General features: G+C 39.9%; 3 protein-coding genes and 1 non-coding gene across 5 annotated transcripts in view; 2 read left to right on the forward strand and 2 right to left on the reverse strand.

Annotated features, from left to right (window-relative positions):
* Window positions 1-12,894, forward strand: part of LOC126371415 (uncharacterized) — a 34,202-nt gene extending 21,308 nt beyond the window's left edge. For both annotated transcript variants that reach the window (XM_050016697.1, XM_050016698.1), the window contains 11 exons: window positions 7,973-8,099; window positions 8,293-8,373; window positions 8,490-8,588; window positions 9,274-9,386; window positions 9,549-9,629; window positions 9,698-10,103; window positions 10,325-10,535; window positions 10,857-10,926; window positions 11,026-11,069; window positions 11,576-11,740; window positions 12,110-12,894. In XM_050016697.1, coding sequence (XP_049872654.1) covers window positions 7,973-8,099; window positions 8,293-8,373; window positions 8,490-8,588; window positions 9,274-9,386; window positions 9,549-9,629; window positions 9,698-10,103; window positions 10,325-10,535; window positions 10,857-10,926; window positions 11,026-11,069; window positions 11,576-11,740; window positions 12,110-12,313 — 1,601 coding nt within the window. In that variant the 3' untranslated portion in view covers window positions 12,314-12,894. The remainder of the gene's footprint in view (window positions 1-7,972; window positions 8,100-8,292; window positions 8,374-8,489; window positions 8,589-9,273; window positions 9,387-9,548; window positions 9,630-9,697; window positions 10,104-10,324; window positions 10,536-10,856; window positions 10,927-11,025; window positions 11,070-11,575; window positions 11,741-12,109) is intronic.
* On the reverse strand, window positions 7,594-7,664 carry Trnag-gcc (transfer RNA glycine (anticodon GCC)). Its single transcript has one exon. It is a non-coding gene; the product is annotated as a tRNA-Gly (tRNA).
* Window positions 12,895-13,336: 442 nt separating the features above from the next.
* On the forward strand, window positions 13,337-15,931 carry LOC126371646 (organic cation transporter protein-like). The gene is made up of 6 exons (XM_050016959.1): window positions 13,337-13,536; window positions 13,989-14,238; window positions 14,400-14,655; window positions 14,740-15,381; window positions 15,477-15,658; window positions 15,794-15,931. The coding sequence occupies exons 1-6, from the start codon at window positions 13,337-13,339 to the stop codon at window positions 15,929-15,931; spliced, it is 1,668 nt and encodes a 555-aa protein (XP_049872916.1).
* A 667-nt stretch (window positions 15,932-16,598) lies between these two features.
* On the reverse strand, window positions 16,599-19,468 carry LOC126371647 (organic cation transporter protein-like). Its single transcript, XM_050016960.1, has 5 exons — window positions 19,454-19,468; window positions 18,974-19,193; window positions 18,276-18,899; window positions 18,014-18,195; window positions 16,599-16,806 (listed from the first exon to the last, which is right to left on the reverse strand). The coding sequence occupies exons 1-5, from the start codon at window positions 19,466-19,468 to the stop codon at window positions 16,648-16,650; spliced, it is 1,200 nt and encodes a 399-aa protein (XP_049872917.1). The 3' UTR covers window positions 16,599-16,647.
* Window positions 19,469-20,042: the final 574 nt, after the last annotated feature.

Here is a 20,042-nt window from a genome sequence, read left to right on the forward strand (position 1 = left end):
GTGATCCTGACGCTCAGCCACTGGAGCATAAAGGCCGTTAGTGGTTTAATGCTATGATCTAAATAGTGTTGCGAGGAGTAAGTTGGCGCTACACCGTTGAATTGGCTTCGTGAAGGTCTTCGCCCAAGGATGCTTGGAAGGGATTGCACTGAAACCGCGCTGCTCTCTTTTCCAAGTTAATTAAAAGTGCATTGTATTTTAATGAAGTTTAGTTCATTCGAATCTATTGTATTCTCCGTTCAAGGTGGGATTTTATGAACGGAGCGGCAATTTTGTGTCGCTATTATCCTCGCGAAGTTTTCAGTTCCTCGTGTAAATAGGGAACAGCCCGTCACCCACAATGGCGCACCGATCACCGAAGTCGCCGGCTCCCGGCGTCAGGCACTGGCCTCGCCAGCATCCGCCCGCCTGACGGAAACCTATCAATTCACCAAAAAAATCACCCGCACCATTTAATATGGTAATCAGTAACATTGATCTCAAATAATTATTTGATTATTTAATATGGCCATTTGCTCGCATGATCTCACAGGAAATCGACTTTTTGTGGGTCGAAGAAAAACTGATAAGTATATTTGTGTGTCATTAAAAACTTGTTCCTCGACGATGAGGAAAACATAAATAACGTGTACTAAACAAAATATGTTATCGAGGTTATGTTTTATCTATTTTAATTATGAAAATACATACATACATAAGCTCACGACTATATCCCAATCGGGGTAGTCAGAGGTACATCCATCGCAAGGTGAACTAAGTACCCACACCTCACCGAGTTCTGTTAGACCAACGTTATACGAGGTGGTGGGTGATAGTTAATCTGGTTTTCAGTGCCAAGTGATTTTTCCGTAGGAATATAATATACACCTAAGTTTCACTATCTTACAGTTTATATACTTACCTATAAGCTGAGATTCGCCGGGATAAAAGCCCGGACAAAGAACTGGATAATTTTGACTTTTGCTAAAAAAACCGAGGTCTATAAACTTCTTTAAATTTTGTGAAAAACGTGATCCATAGAAAACAAATTGACTTTTCTTTTTATTAACGTGACTATATTAAAAGGATGGAATGATTTTATTGTACTTGCTTAATATTATTCTTATAAATACGGTTTTTTATTTTGTAAAACCTGTCTAAGATTTGCCTGTCAAGATCAATTTAAAACTAACAAATAGCAAATGATTGCAAGATAATAATCAGTTGACAAACTTAAAAAAAAACATCGTTTTTCTGAGAAATCTAATAAAGCAAGCAAGATTGAATTGAGTTGATTTTCTTAATTGGAAAATATATAAAAAAAAAACATTTTTGCCTGTATAGCATGTAGGTATGTGGGTTATGAGTGTCAGCAAGTGTTCACCGTGTCCTCGCTTCGATGTCCGGAGGTTACTTCGCAGGGACGCTAGCTGGCTTGTTATGTGGTTCTAGTAAATCATAATTATACACATATACATACATAAACTCAGAAATATACTTCCGCTATGTCTGGCAGAGCCATACCAAAGTACCAACCCACGCGTAATAGCGTATTCTCCGGTCAAGATTTTATTTTATTTTTATTTTATTTTATTTTATTAGGCACACCAACAGTTACTACAATAATACATGTATAAATTACATTTCAAAAGACTTAAAACTAATTGCGTAACTAATTACAGGTGAGCACCGCATGCAATAGAAAAGAATATAATAATATAATGTTTGGTAGAATATAACAAACATCGTTTGTCACTCCTCAAACATTAAAAAAAAATAATAATAATAATAAAAATAACAGACAAACAAACAAAAAGTTAAAAAAAAAAGTTAGACAAAAAAAAAAGTTAGATGAACGCCCAGCTGTATAGTTAAATATATAATATAGTAAAATAGAATTACCAATTAAGAGTATACTCTCTCTACTATGCTACTATACACCCGATCTAAGAAATTTTATAACTTTGGTTCTGAAACCCGGCAGCGTATCAGCGAAAATATCAACATGTTTGGAACAGTCATTATAAAGCTTAGACATACGAGCTACGGGGGAGTTGGAACCCAGTACTGTTCTGCGACGCGGTGGATGAAAAATCATTACACGATATCTTGGAAGTCTGAATGGGATCTTAAAATTTATACTACCAAGTAATTGTGGGCAGTCAACCATGCTATGGATAATCTTGTACAAGAAAACCATATCCAATACTTCTCTTCGCTTTGAGAGGGAATTAATTTTAAAGTGTTCAAGTCTTTTATCATATGATTTAACTTTTTTTGAAATTCCAGCAGAGAAAGATAAATGCCACAAGAAACGTTTTTGGATACGTTCGAGATGCAATGAGTTGACCGCATAATGGGGTCGCCACACCACACTCCCATACTCAAGTATACTTCTAACCAGGCTATTGTACAAAAGTATTTTTACACGAACATTACGAAAAATTTTACCATTCCTTAAAACAAAACCAAGCATCCTGGACGCTTTGTTAACTGTTGATTCAATATGCGGAACAAAAGTAAGTTTTTTGTCAATTAGCACACCCAGGTCCTTTATACACTCTACCTCACTTAAAATGGTCCCTTCTAGCAAATAAGCTGATCGAAATACATTTATTCTACGTGTGAATTTAATAAATAAACATTTATTAGCATTAAGATACATGCTATTCGACTTGCACCATAAATTTAATCTATTCAAATCACTTTGTAGTAGATTAACATCAGATAATGAATTAATTCTTTTAACTAATTTAAGATCGTCGGCATACAAAAATGGTATTGAGAATTGAAATATATCTGGAATATCGTTTATAAATATGTTAAAAAGGATAGGACCAAGATGGGAACCTTGGGGGACGCCGGAGGTAATTTTACATGTATTAGAGGCAAATCCGTTCACTACTACGTAGAAATTTCTATTGCTTAGGTAAGATTTAAGCCAGTGCAACATAGAACCACTAAATCCGTACTTCGCCAACTTATCAACAAGAATACTATGCGAAACTTTATCGAAAGCCTTGCTGAAGTCGGTATAAATGACGTCAACATCAGCATTTGAGTCCATATGACCAATAACTGTCTCTACGAAAGACGCTAAATTAGTACAAGTTGATCGACCTCTAGTGAAACCATGCTGGTGATCAGACAGATGCTGTTTAAAGTAATTTTGAATATGTGGACAAACAAGAGCTTCCAGTACTTTAGCAAAAGCCGATAAAATTGAGATCGGTCTGTAATTTCCGACTAGTCCGTCATCCCCAGATTTATAGATCGGTACAACTTTTGCCATTTTCCATGCTGTTGGGAAGATACCAGAGCTTAGCGAAGAATTATAAATTAAAATTAACGGCACAGCTAGTGTGTCAGCACAATTTGATATAAATAATGGAGGAATTCCATCTGGCCCAGCACCCTTGGATTTATCTAAGGACTTAAAGCGCTTTTTAACTTCAGATTCTCCAATACAGAGATTTGTGAAACAATCAGCACTATTTATTGCATCAACACTAGGGCTGTTGTGAGAGTCATTATTAATTACTGAGTTGACATCTTCATATACCGAACTGAAGTGGCCAGCGAACAAGTTGCAGATTCCGTCACCATCAGAACAACACGTATTGCCATCACTCATTGTAACAGGATAATTACTCTTACCTCCCCTCTTTTGCTTAATAAAAGACCAGAAATATTTGCAATTTTTTGTAATGTTACTTTCTAAACATCTAACATAGTCATTATAATTTAAAAGAGCAACTCTTTCACTTCTCGAACGTAGAAGGTTGAACTCAAGTGCATCTCTCGGATTGCCGTATTTCTTTAATCGCCTGCGGACCTTTTCCTTTTCGGCGAGAATCCTAATGAGTGCTCTGCTGTACCAGAAAGGGTAATGTTTGTTTTTAGGTTTGGTCATTGGAACAAAATTTTGAATAGTTTCATTAATAGAAGTGTAAAATCTTGAGAGCATTTCATTGACGTCTTTAGCTGTTGCGAATAAATTTGACCAATCATAATTCTCCAAAGATTTATTTATTAAAAAATAATCTGCTTTACAAAAGTTAAGGCGGGGGTGGTCATTATAATTAAGCTGCTCCTTGCCCTCCAACGGAAGAACTATATGAAGGGGGGGATGTAGAGGATGTACCCTGCTTAAAATGTCGATGGATTTAGTGACTACACAGGAGGGTACATCCGTCAATACAAGGTCCAAGAACCTACCGCTGTCATTTTCTATAAAATTATATTGTTTTAAGTGGTTCAAATTAATAAAATTGAGTAATGACTGTTCCAAAGCTGTTACATCAGGAACTGTCCCTGTCTGGTATAGAACAGGCCATATGATTTTTCTCAAGTTAAAGTCACCAAGAATACATACGGGAGAATCCCATTTATCAAAGAACATATTACATTTTTCAAAAAAATCTTTTAGTGTAGTTTTTGAGACAGGGGGTCTAATGTACACGGCACAAATGGCAAGCTGTTTTATGCTATTGGAATTTGGTGCCTCTAAGTCAATCGCTATCCAAAGATCTTCAGTTAAATTGTTTTCTGAAATAATTCGCTTGGAATGGTACTTATTAGACACTGCTATCATAACGCCACCACCATCATCCATGTCACTGTGCACAGTAGTCTCCCTATCACGTCTATAGACAGTATAATTATCGTTAAATAACTCTGAATCATAGTAGTCACTACACAGCCAAGTTTCAGTAATAACAATTATATCAAAGTTTGAACAGCAGACATTACGGTAGAAAGAGTGCGTTTTAGTTTTCATACCACTAGCGTTCTGGTAATAAATGTTTAGAGACGCGAATTTGAAAATATAAAATTCCACTGCACAAACTGTTACAAAGTAATGAAATAAAAATAATTTTACTACTCAAGTTTATCTAAAGTATGCTTATCCTTGATAAGTATATAGTTCGACGTTTCATTTTTGCGCATGAAGATCCTTCCATTCTTAATCCATAGATATTGGTAATTCTTCGCCTTTTTAACTTGACGGGCTGCCGCATGTAATTGTTTATTTGCAGCGGAGAGATGTTCAGTAACGTATATTGGATTTTTTGAGGCACTGATTTCCAAATGAGAGGCGTTTAGTTTTTCTTCGCCTTTTTTCGTTTTGTTAAACTTGATGACCGACGCTAAAAATTCATCACGAACCCTAGGGTTTGAAAACTGGACCACAATAGACCGCGGACGACCGGAGTCGGGGTCCAACTTCGCAATTCTGGTGCAGTGAGAAATGTTTTGGCCAGAAACAGGACAGTTTACTACTTCCCCTAGTTTAGTTATAATGGACAACAAATTCTCATTTTTCTTTTCTGGGACACACTGAATTTCAGCATTGTTAGAACGGGCGTGTTGTTCCATTTGATTAAAACGTGACCTCAAATCATCCACTGCCACTTTTAAAGAACGATTTTCTGACTCAAGTATTCTCATCTTCTCTTTTGCGCTTTCTTGTTCCTTTAGAATATCATCATATTGACTGCTCATATGGTCAACAGCTTTGGTTAGTTCCTGAACGTCATCCTTTATGGATTTAAGTTCCGTGTTCAAAGTATCCCTTAGAGTATTGTTGAATTGTTTCATAAACCCATTCATTACCTTTCCAATAACCTCTTGTACTATGTCCCGAACTTGTCCCGAGGTAACCGGTCCGTCCGAAGCTACCGCTGAGTCGGTATTTGGGCTAGGAGAGCCAAACGCTGGTCTCTTAGCAGCTCTCATGGTAACATGTGGGGATTGTTGGACATCCGGGGTCTTGACGTCATCGGTTTCCTCCTGGGCAGATACTGTTGGCGGTGTCCGATTAAGAGGCATATTCGTTATTCACCAGTTATAACACAAGAAATAGGTAATATAATAATAACTTATAAAATTATAATGGTAGGAGTCCAAACTAATGCCACCCTATTGTTATTGATTCAAGCTGCACATTATAAGGGCCGTGAGAAAAAGGTCTTAAGCGCCGTGGAGAATACGGCGCTTACGCGTTTCGATTAAGCACTTGCACTGACGAGTTATTGACGGTATTTTTCACTGCATTCCAATGGAATTTTGTATAAAAAGTCGATTTATACGTAGAATTACGTTTAAACCCAAATGTCACTGTATTTTCACTGATATAACCGTCCAATAAACAAAGATTTTTGGTGAAAAGCACACTATAAACACTAAAATTTTATTTTATTTAACGGAGCAAGAAACAACGATGTTTACTCGGAGAGGTAGGTATTTATTTGAGATGACAAGGTTCTGTATTGAAGAAGATAAATTATTTCAAAACAAAGTCTGAAGTTTTTGTATAATAACAGAAACTCGAATGTAAAGCAGACTAATTTGAATCCTGTCGAGGTAACAAAAACTATAGCGAGCTTAAATCCATAGCCTACGGACAAGTGGCCTTAACACGTAATAAAATTTTGCGGACACGCAGTGTGTCGCTCATAATTTGGAAAACCACAAGGTTTAGTCCTCGTCCGGCCATAATAAGACGCGGAGAGTTCCTCTGGCATTGAGGTGGCTGGTCTCTGGGTCTTGGTCTTGCTGATGACGTGTAGCGTGTAGCGAATTGTGTGTTTATTCCTCGGCCTATACCTCATTATGCCAGTCTATATTCCAGTCTGTTTTTGCAGTCCAGTTTCTTCTCTACTGAATAAAAAAGTTAAAAGTGTTCAGCTACTATCATCCCAAGGGTATTATTTCCTCTTTGTTGGTCTATACAGGGTGTTACAACGGAAAATTCCACTTGATATTAGGTAAGTCAGACCCATTAGCTGAATCATCCTGAATCATTATTCGGTACAGTCTCCCTAATACCCTGTATTTGGATACTAACCTGGGCCTTTGCTCCCAGATGTGTATCTGGTTAATTGTTACCTGAAATTGTACCTAATTTGCCTCCCCTAAGACAGAATACATAATAACTATAACTGTATGTCGAATGATGAGACCGTCTATAAGTGTAGTTTTCTTAGTAGGTTGGTACTTTGTTGAGTTGAAAGAGACTTGAGCAATCCAGTGTCTTTGGACTTGTGGAATGATTCACGAGAGGACAGGGTGCGCCCTGCTGAGTTCATATAAGTATAGCTGATAATAAACATGTTATGTAAATTTTAGAAATTTAAAAAGTCCTCCCGAATTTTTATATTGGCCAATAACCCGACAGAATTAAGTTAATAGCACACGTCAAACGGATTGCATATAAGCGAGATGCCTATTTTATTCGTCCGGGTTATTCCTTCATTTTAAAATTAACAATTGTTAATCATCCGCCCCTTTCCTTTTCGGTGGATAAGAAACTAATAACTAATTATACTCGTCATTTTCTTATCCACCGAAAAGGAAAGGGAGCGCCGATTCCTGCAGACCCAATTCTATTTCTAAAAATAAAATTAGGAGGGGTCTGCAGGAATCGGCGCCAGTGTAATTGGGTTTGTACCTAGTAACACCATAGAGCAACACGTACCTCCGCTGACCGAAGTAACACTATCATGTAATATTCCCTAATAACATACTATATTTTGTTATTTTAAATAAAAAAAACACAATAACATAATTGATTTAAAATGATAAAAAAACCTAAAACATCAAAAAGAGCCATGCATCGGCCGGGAATCGAACCCGGGCCGCCCGCGTGGCAGGCGAGCATTCTACCACTGAACCACCGATGCTTGTGTTAGTAAGAGCGAAATAGACGTAATTATATTGCCTTACGTTCCAGATATTGGAATGTGACGTCAGTTGCGCTGACGCAATCTTGATTGCAGCAACTTCAGTTTTCATTATTTTATTTCTAAGTGTTAATTCTATTTTTAGTTTTTGTCTATTTAGAGGTATTATATCTGATTAAAATGAAACGTAACCCTTAGGAAGGTATTTTGCTAGATTAAGCAATGGATGTGATAGGTACTTTTTATATTAAGAACCTGTCTAATTTCTTCTTTTCTTAATTATTTTTATGTTGGTAATGTTACAATAGGGTATGGCCACATAGCTCCGAAGACTCAGACGGGCAAGGTGGTGACCATTTTCTACGCCATCCTCGGCATCCCGCTGATGCTGCTCACCCTTTCCAATATCGGAGATGTGATGGCTTCATCTTTCAGGTGATTATGACTGTAGACGATGAATTTATAAGTACTTCTAACTTAAGAGAATGTGCCTGATAAAAGTATTTTAGCAAAACGCCATTTCTATTTTTGCTCGTAAGAAACGTACAGGCGTTTAGCTCATAAAGATTTTTGTATATCTGTGATAAATAATACTACTGAAAGTAACTTGACAGTAAATATTTTATAGGTTTTTGTATTGGCGCGTATGTTGCTACGTGTGTACGAGACCCCCCAAACGCCGACACCGCCATCATCATGCTTCCATGAGGTACGAATTTTATTATCACCTTACTACTATTGCCCATTGCCTATCTTACTCAAGTATCAATTACATACTTGTATGAGTATACAAATGCGCCTGATGGATCATGTAATGTCACACAGAAGATCAGTAAGAGGCAGCAGTGGTCGTGGGTCGATGCGCAGACGCCGCCCGCAGCCGCCGGCCACGATGGAGCGTGCGCATTCTGACACCGACTGCAGGTAATAAGACTGTAAAAAAGATAGATAAATGCTAAGTACATATAATACACATAAGTACACGCCTATTTCCCGTTGGGGTCGGCAGAGACGGAATTCCACTTACTGCAACCCTCTCACACCACTTTTGCTTCTTCCACTCTCATTAAAGACTTCATGCATGCTCACCGGTTTAGAATACTCTTCATTTGGCTTATCTTTAAAACATGCTGGATCTGATCAAGGTATGTACGCTTAGGCCTTACTTATAATAGTGTAGGTAGTTATATATGTTAATTATGCTGATGTTGTGTCATCATCAATCGCAGCGATGCGAAGATCCCACAAGAAATGTTCATAATATAAACCGAAGAAGTAAAAAAAAAACGAAGTTGTAAGTAGGTACTCAAAGTCAGTAGGTATGCTTAGTTGCACCCGTTAATCGGAATCAATAAAATATTTGTTGTGGTATTAATTATTTCTATGTAATAAACTCAATCAATAAATCAGTTGTTTATGAATAAATAAAATCTACGAATACATACTTAAAAGAAAGAGAATACTTTCTTTTATCAATCACATCACTTACGTAGTAACTGTTATCCTACGTAATGACCTACGTAATCTGACTTCACCAACAGCAAGACAACCTCTGTATATTTGAGACAGTCTCGTAAGTGTAGATACTGACTGAGCTGCGTGTGCACAGGTACCGGGACAGCGGTTATAGCAGCGGGCGAGCGAGGCGGGCGCGGCCTATGCAGGCGCAGACGCTACCGCGCACGCGCAGCCAGCCCCCCCAGCACTCCAGACACTCGTACTGTACGGGAACACTGATATTATAGCTTTCTCAATTTGTTCTCCTCTTCTCCATGCTTCTTATAAATATCAGTAGTAAATAGGTAAATTAGTACTTAAACACATAAATAAGCATGACATGGCGAGGGTGAGGGAAATAAATTATAACAATTAATTTGGTTGCAGGTCCCAGAGATTATGACCGAGACGGCAGATCACCAGCGCGATATGAAAAATATGGACATAATCGCTTTGATGAAGAAGAAGGTAAAACGATTTTGTATCTTGAAAAAGAATAGAATTTCCAAAACCAATCATGAAAAATGTTTTTGCAGAAGATTTCCCGAAGATATCTCTTCCTCTACAAGACCTAGAAGCAGCTTTAAAGGATTTGGATGACCATCAGCAAAAGATATCGAAACAAGACTTGAGAAGCAGATCATTACCACGACCCGCCAAGTCGAAGCCAGAGTGTGGACCGAGGAGGGAGATCGATGACCGCAGGTATCTGGACGAAGGTGGCAAAGACTTTTTCGAAATGCATGACTTACATGACGTGGACTATGAGAACTACAAAGAGAGGAAAGCTAGAGAGATGGAAGAGCGAGACAAGAGGAGAGATGACCCAGAAGACTTCTACGGTTACAAGGATAGAGGCTACGATCCTGAAGATGACGACTATGAGTTCGACAGCCCGAGGGCCAGGAGAACGTGGCACGACAGAGACCCGAGCAATAGAAGGTAATGTAGCAAGCATAATGCGCGTAAAGGATAACATTTAGAGGTTATGACATCTATGAATATAGATGTCAGTTTTGAGTATCATAAACTCAAGTTTATGAAAACCAGACCAATCAATCAACCAGATCCATCTGGTGTTTGCTAATGCATTAAAAAGTATAAAACAATACTCATGTCCAGATTCGCGTAGCGTATTATATTCTGTGGGTTCTGTGACTCAGGTATCGAGGTCACTCTGAGTACTACGAACGCGAACGCGACGAAGTGCCGGAGCGACGCGGGCGGCGCGCGCGCAGTGCCATGTACGACTACGAGCGACGCTGGGATGACGAGCGGCGACGCTGGGACGACGAACGCGACGTCGAGCAAGGCAGGCCGCGCCGGCTGCGGCGGCTGCAAACTGTTGACGACTCAGGGCGACCTTACCGCTATGTGAGTGAAACAGACTTGACATCTGTAATTCAATTCAATGTTTTATTTCGGACAATTTACAAATCAATAATTATAAAATCAGATGAATATACCTATGTAATGTAATGTCAGAGATCTGAGAATAATTTGACATCTGTGTCGATTTATAGTGGTGAGTTCAAATGAATTTGAGCTCACATCTCGGTAGGCTGATTGGTAAAAAACTGGAAAATCATTTTAGCTTATAATAGAAACCTTCAAATGGCACTAGTGGTGACACTATAAAATAATAGAGAAGAGGATTAATTTAATCAGTAATTGCGGGTTTAATTGTTATTTTAGACGCCATCTCCTGATCGAGAGGAGTGGAGTGACGAAATAGCCGTAGTACCACGGCGACCTCGACAGTCAGGTAGGTTTATATCAATCAACATTTTATTCGGTAAATAAGTGAAATAGAAAAAGAACCTATGAATTTTAATGAAATGTACTTACCTACGTATTATTTCAGGTTGGGATACACATCCTGTACCGTCAGAACCTACAAAAGAAGAGGTACGTATTGTATGATTGTTAAGTAGTAAGTATAGCATAACAGCCTCTGTGGTCTAGTGGTTAGAGCGTTAGGCTCACGATCTGGTGGTCCGCAATCAATTCCCGGTGGTGACATTGTCGAACTTTGTGAGAGTGTTCCTTGTTCGATAAGGTCATTGCAGGCTTGAATCACCTGTTTGTTTGAAATTAAGATCTTTCCGTGCTTCGGAGGGCACTTTAAGCAGTAGCTCCCTGCTATTAGCCATAAAAACATCTCCGCCAACTCCCAGTCGAGCAGCGTGGTATAGTATGCTCCATACCTCCTCCGATTGATTGAGGGGAAGCTAGTGCCCAGCAGTGGAGCGTAACGGTAGGTAACGTTATTTTTATAAATATTTTATTTAAGTAGTTATATTCTATTGTTTTACTTTCATAATGCTCAAAAATATATGAAGCCAAAGATAATTTTCTGAAGAAAATCATCCGCTTCCTAACTTCAATAACGAACATGATTATATTGTTCCCAGATAAAGCCGGTGCCGATCTGGCTGTGTGTGTTCCTGGTGGCGTCGTACATCGTGGCGGGCACGTTCCTGTTCAAGCGCTGGGAGGGCTGGGCGTACCTGGACGCCGCCTACTTCTGCTTCATCACGCTTACCACCATCGGCTTCGGAGACTTCGTGCCCGCTCAGGTGGGCACTTGGTGCAGCTATATATATCAGGGTTTTGGAATGTTTATGGAGGCTCTGTTTGCTTAATCTGTAGTCATATTTATATAAAAAGAAAACATCATCTTTCTTCTAGTCCAGTTAGTTTACCCATCGATCGTAATCTCTACATTTTTAACGATGAACATGATTTTTTTCTCTTCCTGGTTATGATATAATTCTCTGGATTGTACTTTTAAGAAAGACAGAGTTTGACGTGGAATACTCTTAGATTTGATCCCCTAGAGACATAATATAGTGAATTGCATCATTTTGTAACACCTTATAATTAATTATTTTATGACGAATCTCTTATCCTAAAACAAATAAGTACACCAGTATGTTGTGTCCCAGGGCCAGACGCAGGCGCTGGGCGGCGACGCGGCGGACGCGGTGCACTCGATCGCGCTGTGCTCGCTGTACCTGCTGTTCGGCATCGCGCTGCTGGCCATGTCGTTCAACCTGGTGCAGGAGGAGGTGCGCGCCAACGTGGCCGCACTCGCCACACGCCTGGGCATCATCAAGCCCAAGGACAATGACGACGACGACGATGATTAGAGCGTACGAGTTGTAACACCTATGTCAGACGACTTTGGCGACTTAGAAGTCCTAAATTCAAAGGGCTTTATTTATTCAACGATGCATACATAAACTCACGCCCGTAATTCGTAATGGGGTGGGCAGAGCCATAAGTAAGAAGAGCCAAAGTCTTGCAGCCACTGTTGATACGAATTCTTAAGATGAATACGATGGACCTCATGATTTCACCAAAAATAATGTTTAAGTCATTTTGCAAGATGTTATGGCTAAGGAAAAGGACTGACAAAAAACTGAAACAGCAACATATCTGAATCTGAATAATCCTCATTAGGGTTGCTGACATTGAATATCGACCTTACATCACAAAGATAAGAAGAAAGATGATGAGAAGAGCGTAGGTAGCTCTGGCTAGATACGATAGATTTAAAGACAGATTCAGACACGCTGGTGCACGCCTCAGCGAATACTCGTATCTACAACAAGAGTTGGATGTTTGTACGAGAATCGTGCCCGTCTGTAGCTGATCGTCGAATTTATGGAATTAGTGCAATTAATAATTAAATGTTTGGTGATGAATGTACTTTATCTAACAATTTATACGCGAGTAAGAAATAAATATTTACATAATTATTGGCTTTCTTTATATTTACACTTCTCTGGACCACTTGTGATAAAAATTGTATCAAAAAACATAAAAATAGAGTCCACTTCAACTACACTCTTATCAAGATAATCGTCTGGTTTCCTGATACATATATATGTTTTTTCCTATGTGTTCAAATAAAAGATGCATAAGAACAAATATCTTGTTCATGCAGAAAGTTTTATCAAGTCATATAAAATAATCAGCAATAACGATGAATTATTTTATTTGAGTTTAATGGAGAGACCGGAACCAAACAATGTAGTCGCAAACGGTTTTTCTAAAGGATGTTGTGTATGGATATTATAGTGCCAGTGAAGTGTCTTTTGTGCGTTTTGTCTTAGGTTACTGTTTATTTACTGTCTTTTAGAGAAGCTTGAAATTGTAAAACCCTTGAAATGAAGGCAAGTGTTTCAAATGAGAGAACAGAGGACCATGGAGTTGAGAAGAATGTGGTGGAGATGGACCGGATCCTGGTGGAGGAGGTGGGGCAGTTTGGGTGGTATCAGCGCCGGTCGCTGCTGCTGCTGGCGGCAGTCATGGTGATGTCTGGATGGCAGGCCGAGTATATCTTCACAGCGGCTAGAGTAAACACTAGGTAATATCTTTTTCTATCTTTAGCCGTAGGAACGTTACTTCCATATAAATTTCGTATTTTATTTTAATTACATTTACCTAAGTCAGGAGTCGATCATATTAGTGTCTATGTCATGCAAACTTTTGTTCGATTAAAATACTGTTTGTTCGAATACTTTCCATAATATACCGTGATTTAATGAGCGTTACAACGATAACTTTGTTATTAATTATATTTTTGTCTTTGCATATCTACATACATACATAAACTCACGCCTATTTCCCACCGGGGTAAGCAGAGACTATAGAATTCCATTTGCTTCGATCCTGACACACTTCTCTTGCTTCCTCCACATTCATCAATCGCTTCATACACGCACGCCGGTTCAGAGGTTTGCATATCTAAACGAGGCCAAATTGATTGAAACAACCAACATAATATCAGTTTTCATTTAAGATCTTTTTATTCCACAGATGTGAAATTCCAGAATGCGAGAGCACCTTGGATCAAGAGTTTACCCCGCTCTGGCTCCTCAACGCAATACCTGGATCCAGCTTCACCGACTTCGAAAACTGCCAACGGTTCAACACCACCATCATCGTCATCAACACCACCGTCGCTGACGTCATCAACGGCACTTGTCCCGCTGCACTGTTTGATCAGTCCAATACGATCTTATGCGATAGCTACGTCTATGAGACCACTGACAGTGTGGTTTATGATGTAAGGAATGAATACACATTAAAATGTTTGATTTATTACGCTGACACCACAGGATGATAGGAAAAGCTGACTTGGTACCAAGGCCAGAACCAATGAGGATGAAAAACATTTTTTTATGACTTATTTTACAAGGTAAATTAAAAATCAATTTGAATTTTCAGTATGACTTGGCCTGTGATGAATGGCGTCGTTCGCTGATCGGGTCCATCCGCACAGTGGGCACGTTGGTGGCGCTGCCGATCACCGGCTACGTGTCGGACCGCTGGGGCCGCCGCACTGCGCTGGCACTCAACGCCTTTAACAGCGGTTGGATCGGCCTCACTCGGTACTGGGCCCGCACTTACATTGGCTTCGTCGTCTCGCAATTCGTCGAAGCTGCCCTAGGCTCTGGCATTACTTCCTGCGTTTTCGTCTTGAGTTAGTACTTCCTCACTATCTCTAATACATTTATGAATATTAATTTCAGTTATTAAATTTAGCTTAATTGTGTTTTCGTTTTAGTATTAGAGTTGGTGGGTCCTAAGTACCGGGTGCCGATCGGCGCAACAATGAATACTTGCTTCGCTCTGGGGCAAGTGACATTGGGATTAATAGCTTGGGCGGTTCCAAACTGGCAAAAACTTACATTAGCTCTGTACATACCGCAACTGTTCACAATAACTTACTTTTGGCTGGTAGCAGAATCTGTACGATGGTATATGTGTAAAGGCCGATATGAGAAGGCAGAAAAAGTACTAATCGAAGTGGCCCGTGTGAACAAAACGGTACTGTCAGAAAAGTCTTTACAGGCATTGCACAAGAGTGCCACGGAAGAAAAGCGGCGGCAGGCTCAAGCGCGAGAACAGCAGGCGCAAGAGCCCCTACTACTGGTGCTATTGTGGCGCAACAAGCGCGTGCTGCTGCGCTGCTGCGTGACGCCCGTCTGGTGGATCACCACCACCTTCATCTACTACGGCCTCTCCATCAACTCCGTCAATATGTCCGGCAATATGTATGTCAACTACATGGCAGTCTCTGCCATTGAAGTACCTGGCTACTGGGTGGCTGCTGCATTGTTAGGAAGAGTCGGAAGAAAACCTGTACTGGCGATCGCTTTTTGGGCGTGCTCCATTTGTCAGATTGTTTATTTGTTTCTGCCTGATAGTAAGTCCACATTTTTCATATTATAGTTAATCAACCTAAGAGATAATTAATATCTTCAAGCCGTCGCATATACAAAACATTAGATATATTTCCAGATTTATACGGGGCGTCATTAACTGTGTATATGTTTGGCAAGTTCTTCATATCGGTGGTGGTGGCGGGGATCTACATCTACACTCCGGAGCTTTTTCCCACCAGGTACCGCCACCGGCTGTTCGCCTTCTCCTCGATGATGGGCAGGATCGGCTCCATCACTGCACCGCTGACGCCAGCTTTTGTAAGTTTTAGGTTGCACCAAAACATCCTTTAAAGTGTGTGTGCAAAACTGTTTATTTTGCAAAATAAATGATTTGATTTGATTTGATTTTGTGTAATGTGAAATGAGAATATTAATAACTGTTAAACTTTTCAGGGTGATAGCCTTCCTTTCATTCTGTTTGGATCGTTGGCGCTGGTAGCGGGTCTACTGATGCTGTTTACGCCGGAGACCCTCGGAGCCAGGGTACCTGACTCCATGGAGGACGCCAACAATATCAACAATAAGAAATAGGCCTTCTGCTTCTTCTTGCAGCTAACTCTGTCTTATGCGTCATCTTATCTTGCCATCCGTTATGGAAGAAACTAATCTGTCCTATTTTGTAATACCTAATTTTGATTATCGAACTGAGTAATCAATAAACTTTGTTACAAGAATTAAGCTTTTATTTTAGTTTAGAATAAATTATTTTATTTAAGTAGTTCGATTTTCCAATCGCAGGGAACATAATAATACATTACGATTTTTTTGACGTGATTTATTGTAGATTTACCGCAGATGGCATTAACTATTTGGCCGGACAAATGGGGAGCGCTGAAGGCTCTCACCCAATCTCTCTCAATACATTATGAGCGAGCATAATATTACATTACAGGTATAAGTAATCGTGGATTAGGCGTAATGGAACCGAGTGAGAGTGTAATGACAGATAATGACCAACGCTCACGCGTTTCTTACGACGACACGACGGTTTTCAGTACGTATGAGTATGTGAGGAAAAAATTAATAAAATAAAATTAATAAAAATTCACTCAACATACAACTGTAAATATTAAAAGGAGGCAATGGCGCGCAAATTTATTTTTCTATTATCTTTGGTTGAATTAGCCATGCGCGCGCACATAGAAAGAGAGGCACTAGGACCCAGCGCCAAGCAAGCTAATATTACAAAATGTAAAAAGATTTTTAATAATAATTTATATTTAGTCTAAGTACAAGTTATTCGAAGATCATCTATGTGTCTTGCGGTCGCTGAGTTGCTCGGCCTCCTCCATAGTGTCGGGCAGCTTGGTGCCCAGCGTCTCGGGCGTCGTGAAGATCAGCAGCCCAGACAGCAACGCGAAGCTGCCGAACAGCACCGGCGGGAACGGCTCCCACACCTCCGTGGCCTGCAACCGACAAACAAACAGCTGTGGTGTAAAATATGCAACTCCTGAAGACGATACCATCGACTGTGCGGGTCATAAAGTTGATGATGGCATCAAGATAGGCTGAAGTTTACGCAGAATCCTTGGGCTTTGGCCAGTAGGATCAAACGGGCTAGATAAGATAACAGTAGGCACACATCCCTGAAAATTTAAAAATGGCCCCGATTCCTGCAGACACCGCCTAATTTTATTTTAAGTTATATCCGTCATTTTCATATCCGTCGAAAAGGAAAGGGACGGATGATTCACAGCTCTTAATTTTAGGAAGAATGAGTAAATGAATGAATAACCCGGGCGAATCAAAAGGTACCTCGCTGGTATGCAATCCGTTTGACGTGCTGTCTACTTAACTGTGACGGGTTATTGGCGGATGTAAAATTTTTAGACGGTTGGTTTAGATTTGTGCTTAAAATTGACGTGTGTTCCATTAATTTTATGCTTGTCGATTACCCGTCCCTTTCCTTTTCGGCGGATAAGAAAATGACAGATATAACTTAAAATAAAATTAGATGGTATTTACAGGAATTAGCACCAATGACACAAATGCCTAAATTTAAATCTGCTTTGACAAATTGGCTTTTCGAGCATTGCTTTTATAGTGTGAAAGAATATTTAGATAGAGATAAAAATATTGACTGAAGAATATTATCCTTAGTTGACTCAGTATTTGTAAAATTAAAATCTACGAGTACTTAATTCTGTTCTTATTTGTATTTCTGAAATTGTAAAAATCAAATATTTGTATGCCTAATGCTAGGGAGATGATGATATTCAAATTCAAAAATATCTTTATTCAGTTGGTAACATAGTTACACTTTGAATCGTCAATTTTTACATAACGAACGTCTCATCCGCCTAAAACTACTGCAGCTTCTCACAACCTGTATAGCCGGGGAAAAGAAGCTGCAAGAAAAACCTCGGCACAGGTAGACGTTCTTTTAAAAATAAATAAAAATAAAATATTATTATACAATTGAGTAATTTAGCTGCCTAATATCAGTTTTCAGACACTTAATCCCATGCATTCATATCTTCTAAATAAACGCTAACCTTATCATAACCTTTTTTGCAAAGTTTCTGTTTAACTACTGTCTTAAAACAGTTGAAAGGCAAATTCTGAATGTCAATTGGAATTTTATTGTAAAAATGTATGCATGCGGATGCTTACAAAAGCGGGTGTGAGCGGAGCAGTGATGGAGCCGATGCGCCCCACCATGGAGGCGAAGGCGAACAGGCTGTGCCGGTACTTGGTGGGGAACAGCTCCGCCGTGTACACATACACTGATGTCATCACGATGGCGATCGCGTACTTGCCGATCAGGTACAACGCCATTGATAAACCTTCATAACCTGCAACGAACGATAAAATTCCGTTTAATACTTTATTTGCCATTGGAGTAAAGAAAGTGTATTATTATTTTGATACTTACCATCAGGTATGAAAGCAAACCCGAACTGGCAGGCAGCGCAGAGGAAATAAGCGCAGATAAGCACAGGCTTGCGTCCCACTCGATCCAGTAGGAGGATAGCGGTCCAGAAGCCGGGAATTTCTATCGCAGCCACATACACGAAATTCAAAAACTGATTGCCAGACAAATTGACAGAGTTGATGTTCATGCCGTAGTACACCAGCGTGTTGGTAATCCACCAGATAGGTGACACGATGCATCTCAACAGGATAGTTGGAGATTTGATGACCAAAATTGGCAGCCATTGTTCGTTCTGTTTTTCTTTATGTTTCTCCACTTCGGCAGTGGCACGGAAAGCTTCCAAGGATTTCTCAGAAAGCACTGTTTTGTTTGTTTTGGCGACTTTTTTGAGGATAGTTTCTGCTTCCTCGTAGCGGCCTTTGCTCATGAGCCAGCGGACGGACTCAGCGAGGATCCAGAAGTAGGTGATGACGAGCAGCTGCGGCGCGTACAGCACCTGCGTCAGAGTGCGCCACGGCCGCACGCCCCACGCGATCAGGCCCAGAACGACTTGTCCTAGAGCGAACATGGTCGATATCGTGGCGCCGGCTGCTACACGACGCTTTGGACCCACCAACTCCGTCACTAGAATCAAGAATGTTACTTTTAAAGTTCTCTTCAAATATAAAAACGCTACAAAATTCCGAGAATAAAAATACCTAAAATAAAGCATGAAGAGTAGGCGCCAGCGCCTATAGCAGACTCCATAACTTCTAGGGCGAGGAACCACTCGTAGGAGTGCACGAAGGAGCGCACGAGGCCAATCCAGCCGGTGTTGAACGCGTTGAGCGTGAGCGCCACGCGGCGGCCCCAGCGGTCCGAGATGTAGCCAGTGATGGGCAGCACCAGCAGCGTGCCTATCGTGCGGATCGACCCGATCTGAATGATTCCGAATGAATATTGTATTGAGTAATAAATGTATGCATAACTAAATCACTGTAAGGCCCGGTGACAGCAACATCATCCCAGCAGTTTTGCCACAGATTCTGCATAAAGACAGTGTTTAAAAAATTTATAGGTGCATTTCATTGTCGCTTAGAATACTTTACCTACTTATTATCTTAAAGTATTTATACAAATATTTATTTATTATACTTAGATGTAAAATTCTATAAGTAATATGATACTTGACAACCTACACAAATGCGATCCATTTTTCTATGAAAATTCTATAGAAATCCTGCAATATGACGTTAACAATAAAAGCGATTAAGCGTCGTACTCATTGTTAATTAATTCATTATTAAAATTCGAAATGATCATAGAAAAACAATACAATCTTCTTCTTCTATCGTGTGGGTTGTGAGGTGGATTACCAACCCCATGAACCCTGGTGTCAGGGTTACTATTGAGCCGCCAAAGGCCCCTGACATGGCTCTTGTAACGACTACTTACTTACATCAGTAAGTAGTAACCGGGCCCAACAGCTTAATGTGCCTTTCGAAGCACGGATCATCTTACTTTCGGACACTCAGGTGATCAGCCTGTAATGTCCTAACCAAACTAGGGATTTTTGTGATATGTCCCCATCGGGATTTGAAACCGGGACCTTCGGGAATGATACAATTTTTATCATCTTAGACGGGCTCCTATTTCTACATTGGCATTTTATAATTTATCTTTGCCAATGCCAACTATCCAATTATGTGTGACCCATTAATTTGCAACTGGCTTCTTTTTCCACAATAAAACAAAACTAATAAAGATTACCAACATTTATGACTCTTA

This window comes from Pectinophora gossypiella, chromosome 12, assembly GCF_024362695.1.
Source record: "Pectinophora gossypiella chromosome 12, ilPecGoss1.1, whole genome shotgun sequence".
NCBI lineage: Eukaryota > Metazoa > Arthropoda > Insecta > Lepidoptera > Gelechiidae > Pectinophora > Pectinophora gossypiella.